This window comes from Symphalangus syndactylus, chromosome 8 (genome assembly GCF_028878055.3).
Source record: "Symphalangus syndactylus isolate Jambi chromosome 8, NHGRI_mSymSyn1-v2.1_pri, whole genome shotgun sequence".
NCBI classification, from domain to species: domain Eukaryota; kingdom Metazoa; phylum Chordata; class Mammalia; order Primates; family Hylobatidae; genus Symphalangus; species Symphalangus syndactylus.
In genome coordinates, this window is record NC_072430.2 from 68,538,460 (window position 1) to 68,555,346 (window position 16,887).

General features: G+C 35.4%; 1 protein-coding gene across 1 annotated transcript in view; it reads left to right on the forward strand.

Annotated features, from left to right (window-relative positions):
• Positions 1-16,887, forward strand: part of LOC129487942 (cilia- and flagella-associated protein 47) — a 477,840-nt gene that overhangs the window by 445,167 nt on the left and 15,786 nt on the right. The window contains exons 61-62 of the mRNA XM_055289494.2: positions 7,726-7,897; positions 13,600-13,761. Coding sequence (XP_055145469.1) covers positions 7,726-7,897; positions 13,600-13,761 — 334 coding nt within the window. The remainder of the gene's footprint in view (positions 1-7,725; positions 7,898-13,599; positions 13,762-16,887) is intronic.

Sequence of the window (16,887 nt, forward strand, 5' to 3'; positions counted from 1 at the left end):
TAGCCAGGATGGTCTCGATCTCCTGACCTCATGATCCGCCCGCCTTGGCCTCCCAAAGTGCTGGGATTACAGGTGTGAGCCACCGCGAGACCATCCTGGCTAACACGGTGAAACCCCGTCTCTACTAAAAAAATACAAAAAATTAGCCAGGCACGGTGGCGGGCGCCTGTAGTCCCAGCTACTCGGGAGGCTGAGGCAGGAGAATGGCGTGAACCCGGGAGGTGGAGCTTGCAGTGAGCTGAGATAGTGCCACTGCACTCCGGCCTGGGCAAAAGAGCGAGATTCTGTCTCAAAAAAAAAAAAAAAAAGATGTAGATTGTGATTCCATCAATAGTGAGAAGAGAAAAAACTGTAGTAACTATAATTTCCACTTCCCTTCAAGTTTGTTTTTTTTCTTTTACTGTTTCTGATTTAAGGATTACGATAATGCCATAAAATGCAACTTTAAATTTAGAAACAAAACCTTGAGTAAATTATTTTCTAATTTAAAGAAATAGAAAATGAACATAAATTAGATATAATAGCCAAATAAAGTTTGTATAATAATAAGAATGCTTCATGTATTTACTGTATATTCCAGATTTGTATATAAGAATTTACTATCTCGGGCCGGGTGCGGTGGCTCATGCCTGTAATCCCAGCACTTTGGGAGGCCGAGGCAGGAGGATCATGAGGTCAGGAGTTTGAGACCAGCCTTACCAACATAGAGAAACCCCGTCTCTACTAACAATATAAAAAATTAGCCGGGTGTGGTGGCGGACACCTGTAATCTCAGCTACTTGGGAGGCTGAGGCAGGAGAATCACTTGAACCTGGGAGGTGGAGGTTGCAGTGAGCCGAGATCATGCCACTGCACTCCAGCCTGGGCTACAGTGAGAGACTCTGTCTCAAAAAAAAAAAAAAAAAAAAAGATTTACTATCTCAATTAAAAAAAATCAAAATAATTTAAAATAGGTCATCTAATTCTTCAAACGTGGTGTTTTACTTGAGGTAAATATATGAAACTGAGTGATATAAGCAACAAGGGAAAGTAGAGAGTTCTGGACCCTCCAAACACCCACAAACACACCAATTCAGCAATAATTCCCTTCGTAAGACAACAGAAACTAATTGAAAGTTTCTTGCACTTCAGGAGGAACCAGACTTACCAAAGCCTTTAGGGAGATTTAGGACACCTTCTTGCCAAAGACCCTGTGCTTGGCAAAGGGTCTTCTCATGACACATTGGTCTTGGCAATGATTTCATGGATATAACACCAAAAGCACAGACAAAAATAAAATAAAATAAGTAGGACTACATTAAACTCAAAAGCTTCCTCACAACAAAGGAAACAATTAACAGGGTAAAAAGACAACATGTGGAATGGTAGAAAACATTTGCAACCCATATATCTGATAAGTGGTTAATCTTAAGGAGCTCCTACAACTCAATTAAAAAAAAAACTAATAATCTGATTTTTTAAATAAGCAAAATACTTGAATAGACATTTCTCTAGAAAAGACATATGAATGGTGAAAACTATATGAAAAAAGTTCAATATCACTAATTAGGGAAATACAAATCAAAACCACAATGAGATATCACCTCACAACTATCACCATGGCTAACGTCAAAAAAAAAAGTATTGGTAAAGATGTGGAGAAATTTGAACCCTTGAACATTGTTGGTAGGAATGCAAAATGGTTCATCTGCTATGGAAAACAGTCTAACAGTATGAAACCTCCTCAAAAAATTAAAAAGAGAATTATCGTCTGTTATCTAGCAATCCCTCTTCCGGGCATTTATTCAAAAAAATTGAAATCGGGAGTTCCAAGAGAAGTCTGTATTCCAATGTTCATTGTAACATTATTAACAATAGCCAAGATATAGAAACAACCTAAATTTATGTCTGCAGATGAATGGATAAAGAAAATGTAGCATATACTATCTTGAAATAATATTCAGCCTTATAAAGGAGGAAATTCTGTAATATGCAATATCATGGATGGACCTAAGTAAAATAAGCCAGTCACAGAAAGACAAAACTACATGATACGACTTAATATGATAAATTTGAAATACTCAATCTCATAGAAGCAGAATAATATGGAATAATAGTTGCTAGGATCTGGAAGGGAGAAGAAATGGGGAGTTGAACATTGGGTATAAAGTTTCCATTGTACTAAATGCATAAGTTCTAGGGATCTGTTGTAAAACATAGTGCTTAGAGTTAACAATATTGTGTGGTGCACTTAAAATGCACTTAAAACATATTAAGAGGGCAGAACTCATGTTACAGTAACTGTAAAGGAAGGTAAATAAATGCTTACACATAGAAACCATTTTAACATGTTCTTGCTACTTTAAATTGCTTAAGTTGTACTCTTGTCAGGTTGTAAACTAAAGAAATTGCAATTCTGATCATATACATTGATTATACTTATTACCTAAAAAATCCACTTAACTCCTAGATAATCAGGGTCTTGAAAGAAGCTACCAACATCATTTTGAGAACTTTGAAAGTCATATTAGGAGAGCAACCTCTCTCAAAATAGCTCTTGAAAACATACCTTTTGAGATGGCTCTTATTTTACTGCTTCCTTATTTTTCATGATGAAAAACACTATTTACTATTGAAAATAACTGTAGGGAAGGTTTGCAGTCTTATCTCCACCCGTCATTCTCTCTAAAACTGCTTTTGTTTTCTCTGCTCTCTGCTCAATACCACCAAACTCAACAAGCTCATTCATATTTTGGCTAACTTGTGAATCTTTTTTGTTCTCCTGATGTATGTCCTGCTATATAGAAGAATAGACCAGTCTCTTCTCAAATGTAACATATTTCTTTCTATATAGTGCCTAAATATTTAAAAAAAGGAATCAACCTCATTGTCTCCTTAAAGACATATGGCAATAACTTGGTTCCTTTCCCCTGCCCTTATTCCAAAGGTGTAGCCAACTCTCTACACAATCTGTAATTCTCTCTGCTTGACCCTCCTTTGACACCTTTTTCTTTATGAAAGGACAAATCTTACCAGAAAGTCTGAATACTACTTTAGTCTTTAGTATATGCAAAAGCAGACTAGCTCCTTTCTCACTCCTGTGCAATTTAATTACAGTTTATTCAGCACATTAGGAATAGGAGTCATGTTGACCATGCAGTCTTGTACTTCCTGTTGTCTCCTAAGTCCCTTCTAGTGGAAATTAAAGCACTACACTGAGTGGCATGGACTCTGATAGGATTTTAAGAGTGATAATTAATCACATACTTGTCTTCTCTCATCTGAGTTTGAAACTAACTGAGAATCAGATATAAAAATAAAGCAGATGGAAATCAAAGTGTTAGCTTTATTAATTATACAAATGAATTGGAAAATGACTTGGAACTATGGAGAAATTTGGGCTTTTTAATACCTTCCACCAAAATTTAGTGCATTCATGCCAAACTGGCCAGTTGTGAACTCCTTGCAGGAACAAACAACTTACACCTGAGCGAGTAGAAGAAAGTGTGAATCCTGGAATCAAGACATTGGGGAAGAAAGAGAAGGGTATGCTCACCTGCTCATGTTCCATTCCTTCACTCAAATTCACTGATCAGATATGTTGCTTTTCCACCCGTGGCAAGTCATCATGAAGGAGGCAGATTGAGGCTGAGATATTTTTCTCCTATACTTTTTCCCTTCTTGAGAGTGAATAGGCCTCTTTATGTAAACCTGATAAGTAGGAGGTAAGAATTCCCAGCATTCCCTTCCCATTATCTTCATCATAGAATTTCTGAATCACATAAAACTATCAAGGTTCATTAAACGAAAATACAAGGACCACTGTGCTCTCTTCATCCTTACTCATCACACATACCTTTAAGTAAACTGGGATTGATTGCTTTCATATCTTTATCATTCAGCAACAATCCAGCAAGCATCTTTTCTGCCAGATACTACATTCAGCTCCAGAGATGCCAAAATTAGCAAAACACATACTCTGTGGTCAAGGTTTTCAAAAATATTTATTCAACATGATAAATCTATGCACCTGTACTACTTAAATCAACTGGTATTGTCCTATTGAAATATTATTATTCTTGCATTTTTAGACTGTTTTGCAATGTCACTTCTATAAGATTACAAATTACTCTGTGGGCAAGATTCCTCCTATAAGTGTATTTCTTCTTCCTAAGTACCTCCTGGTCCATGCATTCTTTGTAATTCTCTGTGGATTAGTTCAGTGACTTTCTCGGGGCTTTCTGTCGGAAAGTAGTTTTAGTCATGCCCCTTAATTTTATTTCCCAATTGTTCTATAGCTCAAGACCGTTTTTCTTTATTAATCTGTTGTCTTTTTTGTGTGTGATGTTCTGATTTATGTGACATATGTGTCTCATTTCATCCCAGGCCAGTCATCTTCCTGTGTCATATTTGCCTGTTTTTTGTAAACTCCCATGTCAGGTTTGGCCTGTAATCACAAACAGCTCCTGAGAAACCTGTCATGGTTCCTCCTGTGACCTCATATTCACCTCCTGTCCTTGATTCTTTGCTCTGTTTCTCTTCACTTTGTTTTTTCTGATCAGCTTACTTCATTCAGCCTTCTGTCCTGCTTACTCTAATAGGATTACCCTTGAAAAGACTGCCAACCTTATCCAGTGTGTCTAATACAGCAGTCATATTTATGTTCCACATGTCATCAGCATTTACCAGTTGATCAAGTTGAAGTACTTTCTGCTCTTGGCTTTCATGACTAACCTTATTAATTTATTATCACACTAGTTGCCCCTTCTTGATTTCCGTTGTTTTCTTTTCTGACCTAACTTTTTGAGTGCCCTAGGGCTCTGCTCTGAGAGCCACCACATTCCTATGCACAAATTAGGTCCTGCACCCTTCCAGACAATGATGCTAATGGTGCTTCTTCAGCAATTGTGCCATGTGACAAGCCTGCTATACTGAGTTGTAAAGTCTTAAGTCAGACTGCTTGGGTTCTTTTATTTAGTATTAATCTTGAATAGAGTCTGAAATTGGATGCTAATCACTAGTAGTCTAGTTGTCTCCTGTTATTCTTAGAAGTCCACATCTTCACCACACCCTGCATTGTCTTCGCTCTTTTCTACTTTGCCTGCTTCATTGTTTGATAAACTCCTCTCACCCTCTCTGCTCTGCCCTCATAAGTTCTTTCTCAACTGGGCCCAGCTGGTTCTCACCGTGAACAATTCCTGCAGTCTGAGTAATTCCTGCAGGCTGCTTTGATGAGTAGAAGTTTCCCCCTCTCTATATCCAGCTAACCTTTACTCATCCTTCAGTTTGGTGTGTTGGTCTCTTCCTGTGGAATCCTTAGCGGTGATGTTCCCAGGACCTGTGCTCTCATGGGATCCTCTACTTCTCCATGGTAGTAGTTATCACAGTAGTAATTTAAAAACTAGTTGTGGCATTAGCAGGTATTGTCAGTTTCTTCCTCTTGATCATCAACTCCATGAGGACAAGAATTGGGCGTCTCATGTCAATGAAAACCTTTAATTAATATTTGCTGAATGAATAAAGAAATGAAAATATAAATAACGATAAGAAAAACAGTATGTTTTTAATGTACGTTTAGGTGTTGGCTGTGGAAACAAAATTATTTGCCCCTTATTCATGAATTTAGCCACAGCTATAAAGTTTCACCGAGGTAAAAATTTATAGGTCTTCATCAGCAGTTCATGAAAATATATACAGAAGGGGAGGCAACTGACAATAGAGGTGCTTCGAGAAGGCAAGCATGATTACTATTTTATATCATAATATAGAAAAGTCTATTTTCAGCTGATAAGAACTTCAATCACATACAAAAATACTTTTACTCCCCCTAAACATACTTTATATTATGGATATTAAAAGCCATTTTTTATTGTATATTCATTAACTAATTTTTTGTGGCTATAGTTTTCTAGATACTTTTCTTTTAACATTTCTACTAGGGTTAAAAGTTATTTGTGCACCACTATTACAGTATTACATTATTCTGCATTCGTATATGTATTTACTTTGCCAGTGAGATTTATGCTTTTATATATTTTTATGTTGCTTTTGAACACCCTTTCATTTCAGCTTGAAAAACTCCCTATTAGTACATTTTATAAGTCAGGTCTAGTAGTGACAAACTCCTTCAGCTTTTGCTCATCTGAGGGTTTTTATCTCTTCATTTTTATTTTTATTTTTTGAGACGGAGTCTCGCTCTGTCACCCAGGCTGGAGTGCAATGGCGCAATCTCAGCTCACTGCAAACTCTGCCTCCCAGGTTCACGCCATTCTCCTGCCTCACCCTCCAGGGTAGCTGGGACTACAGGTGCCCACCACCACACCTGGCTAATTTTTTTTTTGTATTTTGAGTAGAGATGGGGTTTCACTGTGTTAGCCAGGATGGTCTCGATCTCCTGACCTTGTGATCCACCCGCCTCAGCCTCCCAATATCTCTTTATTTTAAAGGACAGATTTGTCAAGTGTAGTGTTCTTGGTTGGCCTTTTGTTTTCTTTTAGCACTTGGAATGTGTCATCTCACTGTTTCCTGTCCTGCAATGTTCCTGTTGAGAAATCCACTGATAGTGTAATAATAGTTCCCTTGTATGTGATGGGTCAGTTTTCTCCAGCTGTTTTCAAAGTTCTATTTTTGTCTTCGACCATTTTTGACTGCTCCATAGCCAGAGAAGGGACATCCCATAAGCAGAGTGGCCCAGAGTAGCCTGCCTTTGACTTTCAACAATTTAATTATAATGCATTTTGGTGTCGGCCTGGTGCCTGGGTCTGTAGGCAGATCTGGGGCCATGACTGGGGACACTTCTGGTGCCTGTGTCTACAAGGACAGGCCTGGAACCAGGGTCCATGAGGGCAGGCCTAGTGCAAGGATATATGACAGAGTTGGCGTCTCCCTTTACTATTCCCTTCCTCTGTTTAAGAACTCCTGGGCTGAGGGGATGTCTCATCACTGGGCTGAGAGGGTTGGATTCTGGATTAGCACAGCTGTACATCCAGTCAATTCATGATTCTCTGACCTCTCTTCCAAGTTCCATATGCAACAAACTTCTTGATTTGTGAGTTGGGCTCCTTACATATAACTGGAGAGTAAGTTTAATACATGTTTGTACCTCTCATCTACATGCTAGTTCTGGATTTAAGATATTTTTCATGTGCAGTGGACAAAAAACTACTACTACTTTTCTTTGGTAACCTACTCATTAAGAAAATATTTGTTCATCATATTGTCTGTATACTCCAACATTAAAACATGAGGAACAGTTTTTGTTAATCAAAATATACCAGAAATTGAAAATCCTGATCAAATAGTTTGAAATGCTGTTTCAATATTGTTTAAACTTAATTCAAAGAAAATTTTAAATGACTTCTTCATAAGTTTTAGGTCTATAGGTTTTTAATACATTTATTATATAGAGCAAATGTCATTATTTTCATTAGACAGTTAATGATTATTAATTTCCATGTGGCCTTTCTTGTTTTATAGACCTGAATTATAAAGATTTAAGAGTGGTGAGAATTGTCTTCTATGTTTATTTTTGTATGCATTCATTTATTTATTAACTTATTAACAAAAATATACTGAGTATCATTATATGCCTGATAATGCACTAGACTTTATAGACACTAAGCTAAATAATATATACCCCCTCCCTTTCTCTAAATACCTGTGCATTGTTAGTCTTGACAGGTAATTGATATTAAATCTATGCATATTTAATTAAATTGAAATATATTTTCATCTTGACTTTCCTAGAAATTCCTAAAATACATGAATTTGAGTATGAAATTCAATTTGAATCTGAAGCTATGAAGTCTAAGTTGGAATCCTGTGTAGCTTTATATATGATTGAAAAATCTTATGATATTACGGCTAAAAGGATAACATTTATCTTCAATCTGGTATTCACACCAAAGAAACCATTAAGGTAAATCTACTTTCCTCTTTTTTATTTAAACAATAGTATTACCCTTTTAAATGTATTAATGTTGATTTCTCTCTTTATTTCTCAATATTTGAATTGCATTATTTGATATTATTGAGAGAAATATTTTGGGCTGGATTACATCTAGCTACGAAAAACATTCTCATGAGAAGAATGTAGTCTAAATGTTTGAAAATCTAAGATATCCCTCAAGAATTATGACTTCCCTAAGGTCATTAGTGTATCACATTGATGAAAGAGAATAGTCTCTTCTGTAAAATCTTTTTTTTAAAAAAGCTGACTTAGCGTTGTGCAGTAGCAACATGATATTTCTTGATGTTGCTTATCAGAACCAGTTCAAATGATGGAAATACCTAAGCTATATTTTACATTGCAACTGCTTTCATTACATTTTACTACTCAATACATAACATTACACATTCCTTAGTAAGATATAGGTGAATCTGTGTGAAGGGTAGCCTTTAGATGTCTGTCCTCTGGGAAACTTCATCCAGTGTCATTATATTTGCTTTTTGGACACCTGTTACTCAGCATCTGCAAACACTATATGATATTTCACTATGAAATAGGGCTTTATTAGGCCGGGCGCGGTGGCTCACGCTTGTAATCCCAGCACTTTGGGAGGCCGAGGCGGGCGGATCACGAGGTCAGGAGATCGAGACCACGGTGAAACCCCGTCTCTACTAAAAAATACAAAAAATTAGCCGGGCGCGGTGGCAGGCGCCTGTAGTCCCAGCTACTCGGAGGCTGAGGCAGGAGAATGGCGTGAACCCGGGAGGCGGAGCTTGCAGTGAGCCGAGATTGCGCCACTGCACTCCAGCCCGGGCGACAGAGCCAGACTCTGTCTCAAAAAAAAAAAAAAAAAAAAAAAAAAAAAAAAAAAAAGAAATAGGGCTTTATTGTGTCTAAATGCAGAGATACTGATGAGCACCATGATATACACAAAGTACAGCCTGGCAATGAAAAAACAATTGAAAATATTATTTACGTTTTTAATGATTTCTTTTTTCTTCTCTCAACTTTTGTTTTAGATACAGGAAGTATATATGTAGGTTTTTTACATGGATATGTTGCACTCAGGCAGTGGGCATAGTACCTAATAGGTAGTTTTTTAACCTATCCCCTTTCCAACTAGTAGTTTGCAGTGTCTGTTGTTCCCATGTTTATGTCCACAGGTGCTCAATGTTTAGCTCTTACTTGTAAGTGAGAACATGCAGTATTTGGTTTCCCATTCCTGCCTTAATTTGCTTAGGGTTATGGCTTCCAGCCCCATCCGTGGAAGAAGGACATGGGTGCATGCAAAGGACATGGTTTCATTCTTTTTTATGGCTGCATATTATTCCATAGTGTGTACATGTCATATTTTCTTTATTTAATCTACCACTGATGGCCACCCAGGTTGATTCCATGTGTTTGCTATTGTGAATAATGTGACAATGAACATATGAGTCCATGTGGCTTTTTGATATAATGATCTATTTTTCTTTGGGTATATACCCAGTAATGGGATTGCTGAGTCAATTTCTAAAGTTCAACCTTGTGTTCGATGTAGTCATACATCTAAAGTGGCTATGAACATGTAGTTTGATAACGAAAAGATACCAGGGTCATCTTCAGGAAGCAGCAATAAAATCAAGCTACAAGAAGAAAGTATACCATACATATTGACATTTTCTATGTTTGTATTTTCTTTCATTTTTCACAGTTTTCTATGTTTGTTAATTTTTTTCACATTTTGCTTCATATGTATTAATATAATGACATGGAAATTACAGCAACACTAGAAAGGGAACAATGTTATTATTTGTGAAAATGGGCAGAGCCAATGTGAATTTATACTCATGAAGATTTTTTGGATTTAGAATATCTTGGTGAATATTTGAGAGACTAATTTAGGGCAAAATTTTTTGATGATTGATAAATTTCTGTGAGTGTTGTGTGATGTTCTGATATAGCAATTCTATTTTGTGTATATATGCATATATTCATTTACTATGATTTCTTCTTTTGTATGTACAGTCATGCATCACTTAACAATAAGGATGTGTTCTGAGAAATGCATCCTTAGGTGATTCCATCATTGTAGAGTGCATTTACACAAACCTAGATGGTATAGCCTACTGCACACCTAGGCTATATGGTATAGCCTGTTGCTTCTGGGCTACAAACCTGCACAGGATGTTACTATACTGAATAATGAAGGCAACTGTAACACATTGGTAAACATTTGTGTACCTAAACACAGAAAAAGTACAGTAAACATACAGTATTATAGTCATATGGAACAAACATTGTATGTACAGTTCATCATTGACCAAAATGTCAATGCAAGAGAAACAATTAAACAAGAAAAATCAAAATTATACCAATAGCATTGAGCTATGAAAAATAACAGGAAAATAATTATATCATGCTTTACCTAGATTAATGAATTAGTACTAAATTCAGTTCTGCTCTTTTTTGTGGGCAAGGTTAAAAAGAACATTTATATGTTTTGATAAAAAGAAAATATATCATGTTTCACAACAGTGAATACTAGGTAATTTTGACATTCATCTTTTCACAGAATACAGTGTTGTGCATACTAAAAATAATAATCAATATGCTAAATGATGGTATTACAAAAGAAATGCAGGAAAATTATTTCTATGGGCCTTTTTCCAATAAAAATCAAGGGTCCAATACAAAAACGTATGAGAACAATGGTTAAGACTGTAATGAATCAGTCTGAAGATCCTAATTTAACAGGTCATAACTTTTTTAAAATAACGAAATAATAGATATCATTTGTTTTATGGTATCTTCAGAAATGCTAATTACCTTAGCTTGACATTTTCCTAGAACTTTTTACCTGCTCAAGAGCTGAACAGAATGAGAAACAAAGTTCTATTTCAGAGTTTGTGGGTGGCAACTTAAAATAGAAATATCACACATATGCACTGTTATGAATCTACAGTATTGATCATAAAATGGTTCACCGTGTCATCCATGAAATTGTGTGGTCTTCTCCCGAAGGGTCTCACATTTTGACTCAGCAACTTCTCATTAACTCAAAGAAGTCACTTGAAGAATAGAATTATTCAGCATTGTTCATTTGAACCTGTACATTAATTTATCAAAAATCATTTAACATCTACAAAAGAGACAAAATCCCTGCACTTTAGAAGTGTATCATCTAGTGAAAGTGATAGATAACAGAAATAAATGAATAAGCAAGAAAGTAAATTTCAGATTGTCCTAATAAATAAATAAAGGGAGATAGAGAGCTTAAAGGATGCACATCAGATAAAGTGGATAGGTAGGCTTCCATGAAATGATGTCTAAGCCAAGACCTTACAGACAAAAAAAGTTGGAAAGAGCATTTGAGCCAGAGAAAATAATAAATGCAGAAGTCGTAAGACAGGAAGTGTTTAGCACAAACAATAAATAGTGAGAAGGCCAATCTTTCTCTAATGGAGTGAGCAAAGGAGGAAATAAGTTTGGAGAATTTTACTGGGATTTGTTCACATAGGATCATGACAATATGCGTTGGTCTTTGATATTAGAAACAGTAGAAAACTATTGAAGAATAAATATTTGGGAAACTAGGAAAACGTGTGTACATGATTCATCAAATTTTGTAAGTGTTGATACCTGGTGTAACTTAACAATTACATTTTGTGCATATATATATATATATATATATGCATGTTCATTTACTTCTGCCATTCCTTGTTCCAAATTAATTTGGAATGGTTTACTGGAAGACACAGAGTTAAATAAGAAAAACCAAAAGGAAACAATAGCTCTAAATTGTAGAAGTCTTCCTGTAAGATGGTAACAGCAGAAGTGGAGAAACCAGTTCTTGAAACAACGGTCTTGAAATAGTGGGAAGAGAGGAATATAGTTTCATTTACAAAGACAGGAGAATGTGAAAGAGGTATGGGTTTAAAATGTATATTTGGATATGTTAAGTTTTAGATTATGTATTAATCATCATTGACTAAATTATGCTGCATAGTATTCCATTGTTTCTATGCAACACACTTCATTTTAGCAGCACCCTATTGAAAGAACATTTTAAAATTTTACTCCCATTTTTTTTGACAGTATAAACAATGCAGTAATGAATACCCTTATATACATAACTTCTTGAAATCTTAGAGGCATTTCTCCAGAGGAAAGTATCAATAGTGGAACTCCTAATTTACTGAGTGAAGCTTTCTTTTCTTTTTTAAAACCTTTTATTTTAGGTTCAGGGGTACATGTGCAGGTTTGTTATATAGGTAAACTCGTGTCATGGGGGTTTGTTGTACAGATTATTTCTTCACCCATGTATGAAGACTAGTACCCAATAGTTACTTTTCCTTCTCCTTCCAACCTCCACCCTCAGGTAGGCCCCAGTGTCTGTTGTTCCTTTCTCTGTGTCCATGTGTTCTCATCATTTAGCTCCCACTTACAAGTGAGAACATCTGGTATTTGGTTTTCTGTTCCTATGTTAGTTTGCTAAGGATAATGGCCTCCAGCTGCATCCATGTGTCTGAAAAAGACATGATTTCTTTTTTTAAATGGATGCATAGTATTTCACGGTGTATATGCACCACATTTTCTTTATCCATCTTCCTTTGATAGGCATTTAAGCTGATTCCATGTCTTTGCTACTGTGAATAGTGCTGCAGTGAACACACGAGTACATGTGTCTTTATGATAGAATGATTTATATTCCTTTTGGTTTATACCAAGTAATGGGATTGCTGGGTCCAATGGTAGCTCTGTTTTTAGCTCTTTGAGAAATTGCCACACTGCTTTACACAGATTTTGTAAGATGCTATCCAGTTGCTCACAAAATGGTTGAGTAATTTTATAGTCCTACCTAAGAAGAATAAGAGTTCCCAGAACTGTTCTTTCTGTCACTTTTAAGTAAGAAGTATGAGATTCCTTTTCTAATCCTGACCTATGATATTGAAACCACACTGTTACATGTTTGAGTCATTTCTACCCTAAACAAGCAAACAGATAACCATTCATCAACTCTGGCTACTGGCCTATCTCTCCACTCTTTGTCATAGTCAAATGCTTTGAAAGTCTAAAGTCTGTCTCTACTAACTTTCTTCCTTCATTCAGCTGCCACTCAATTTTATCTTATTCTGCAAGGTGTATGTGATCTTTACCAATTGCAATTTAATTTTTTTAAAAAATGCCATTTAAGTCAATTATATGGGCTTTGCATGTTTTCACAGAAAATGTATTTTTTCTTTGTGAAACAAGAGTTGAAAATACTTTCTCATAATGTTTCATTTTTTAAAAAAATCCCTGAATGGAATATCTATTAGTATAAAACATGGGTCCATTTTGCCAAATCCACCCTTACCTTCTTATGCACTATGATAATCTATGCTGGTTACAAAAAATTTGCAGAGTTCATTCTGCATATGTTATTGGTTCTTAGAAAATAACCAGAGGGTAGATAAGATGCTCTAAAAATGATTACTTCAAAGGGAGAATGAAAATATAATCTATGACCTAAAAAGTACTTATAAAATGTAATTAAAAGTCATTTACATTATTTTTAAGAATTAAATGTCCTAGTGTTTTCACTGAAACCACAGAGTTTACTTACATTTTTACCTTAGTTTAGTTTGCTATATTTATTCTCTTTACTTGTTTTCATGTAGTATCATTTAAAATCTCCTTTTATATTCAAGGTCTCACATAACACTGAAAATAGAGTGCGTAACAGAAGGGATCTGGAAGTTTCCCATAATGTTGATCGCTACTGAGCCTGATACGGATGCTGTCATTGACATTGAAGGAGTCGGTTTATTTAAGGAATCTGTTTTTGAACTTAGGCTGAAAAGTCAGACAAGGTAATATATTAAACAAAAGTATGTAGCTGTTTTAGTGAATATGCTGAACTTTGGAATGAAATTTAAGATGGAAAATTCTTAGTTCATCTTTTGCTGGTTAAGCCAGGGCAACATTGGTTCTCTGTCTCAAAGCTTCATATACTACATAAATTTTTACTTAATAATTGGAAAATAGGGTATACAAAGTGAAGACCAGAAAGAAAAACAAAAGTAAATAATTAAAAATTGAAATATAGGATACTATTAATATTTCCATTTGTTTTCAAAGGATGTTTCAGTGTTTTTCGGCAAATGTCAATTGTGTTGGTATATCAAATGGTTTAACTAAGCAGAAATAATTGGGTAAACCCACGTTGATTCCATGTTATGTCTTATTTTCTTTCTATCATAGCTGTCTTTGTTATATTTGTGCTAACATAGGCAGTCTGACAATACTTTTACCTAAAATCTCACATGTAAAATGTACTTTTACAGCTTTTTGAGGTACCGCATACATAACATAAAATTCATTCATTGTAAATGTGCATTTTAATAGTTTTTAATTATAGGATTTGCAGTCATAACCACATTCCAGATATTGAACTTTTCCATTTCCCTCCACATTTCCCTCAAACCCTTTTGCAGTCAACTCCCATACTCATTACCAGTCTCAGTCAACCACTGATTTGCTTTGTCTCTATAGTTTTGCCCTTTCTGATATTTCAAATAAATGAAACTACATAATATGTAGTCTTTTGCATGTGACTTTTTACACTATCCTTATCTGAAGTTCAGTAGTTTCCATGAATAAGCACCCGTTAGCTTTGTATATATTTGGTCCATTTCTTGAGGGCTGAAATGGTTGTTTGTAACAGTTGTCCAGCTTTATGGTCAAAATGAGTGGTGAACAGTTAAATGTATAATCACTTGTGCCAGGTGATGCAAGGCTTTATAGATAGGATAATCACAAAATTCACTGTCCAAACTTGAACTTTTGAGAATGAAAGAGGATAATTAATAATTAGGCTTGGCAACAAGGTAAACCGGGACAGATCTGAGCAAACCAGCAGCTAACAGTTACTGTTCTTATAGGCTATGGCAAGATGTTTGCTGTTTATCCAAAAAAAGACTAAAAAGTCATTAAATCAGCAGAGTGATATATTTGAAAAAGAACATTTAGCTGAAATGTGTGGAAAACAAATGCAAAAAGGGTAAGAGTGAATGGAGGTAGATTAGTTAGTTGGCTAATGCTGTTGTCTGAAGGTTGCTTGAGCTTTTTGCAGGGCGAGTGGAGAGGGAAAGTAGACAGATTGGAGAGGCTTTAAGGAGGTAAAGTCAGTTAAATTTAGCGATAGTTTTGGGGATAAGAATGTTCCACTTTGCTAGAGAGTATTAAATGTTAAGTCAGAGAAGTACCTGTAATGTAGAAGAAACTAACATCAGGTGGATTTTGGACTGTATAACCTGGAATTTCTCTTACAGTTTGAAAATATGATACTCTTGTGAAAAAAATTGGTTTCATAGTCAAACAGAATGAGAAATAATTTTTTGCTCAACCACTAAATACCTGTGGAACTTTTAGCTATATATTTTTGTTCCTCTGAGTTTCCGTTTCCTCATTTATAAAGTGGAGATAAAATATAACCCATAATGTTGCCATGAGAACAAATAATGCAATGTATATAAATTACTCAACACAATGCCAAGAACTTTTAAATATTCAATAAATGGTATTGTTATTATGTATTTTTTCATATCTTTGATCAACCTGATCAGTTATCCAAAACCTAATATTGGGAGAGTAAATGTTTTTGATATTAAGTCTCCTATGTTTTAAAACCCAGAGATTGAGAGCCAGGCAACTCTAGTCAGCCACCTTGCTGATGTGGTACTACAGTCAGATTAGTCCAGGTTTATTTTTAATTAATATTACTAAGATTCTGTTAGATGTTTGGTTTAAAATTAGAAGTAGTCTCTTTCTTCTATTCTGATATATTTCTGCAAGTATTAAGTTCAAGGGCAGTTTCTACAGAAATATACAGTAGACTTAGTTCATTAGATTGCAATGAACATTTTTCTAGTGGATAAAGGCAGTTGTCAGAAATTCTATGATATACAATTATGTACGAAAAACACATTCAAAATATAAAAAAAAAAACAAACCCTGACTCTTCTGTGTTGAACCCTGATGATGCTGTTATATTGAATGAACTACTTAGAATTAGGGATAAATCTGAAAATCTCAATAGGGTATTTTCTAAAGTATAGATTTTGATTTTCTTCTATTTTTGTTCTAAGGGCATAATTATATACCCTTTATAATATTGATGCTGGAGAGTGATTTTTTTAAAGATTCAATAGCAAATGGAATTATTCCCCATGAGTGCTTCTAATGTGCAGATTTGCGATACATTTTAATAACATAGGGTCACTCCTGTGGTTGAAGTCACATGCTGGCCATGTCTACAGTCATCTGGAGGTTTTACACAGCTGGATGATCAAAATGACTTACTTTTATAACTGGAGATGTTTATTTTGGATGTTGACTGATAGTGCTTCCATGTAGTCACTCTTTAATGGATGCCCGGATAGCTGAATTTGTACATTGTGATTGGTTTTCCATAGAGAGCACGTTCCGAGAGAAGCACATAGAAGATGCATGGCATTTTCTGACCTACACACACAAGTTCAACAACAATCACTCTAGTCACATTTTATTGGTTACAAAGGGGTCACTATATTGGCCTGGATTTAAAAAAGGGAACATAGATCCCACCTTTCTATGGGAAAATTGTTAAAGAATGTGCAGGCTTGCCACAGTGGAGTATGCTAACTTGAATGTTTTTAGCTTCTTCTAAGTCAAAAAATTTTGTCCAGATTCCTCCTGGGTATTGTCACCAGCTGCAAGTCTTTGGGTGGCAAGGATCAGATCATCATGGGTAACATAACCAAGTTACAGAAGAAGGTGAATGTCCTCTCTCTTCATGATTTATTTTCTTTTTTAAAATTATACTTTAAGTTCTAGGGTACATGCGCACAACGTGCAGGTTTGTTACATAGATATACATGTGCCATGTTGGTTTGCTGCACGCGTCAACTCATCATTTACATTAGGTATTTCTCCTAACGCTATCCCTCCCCCAGACC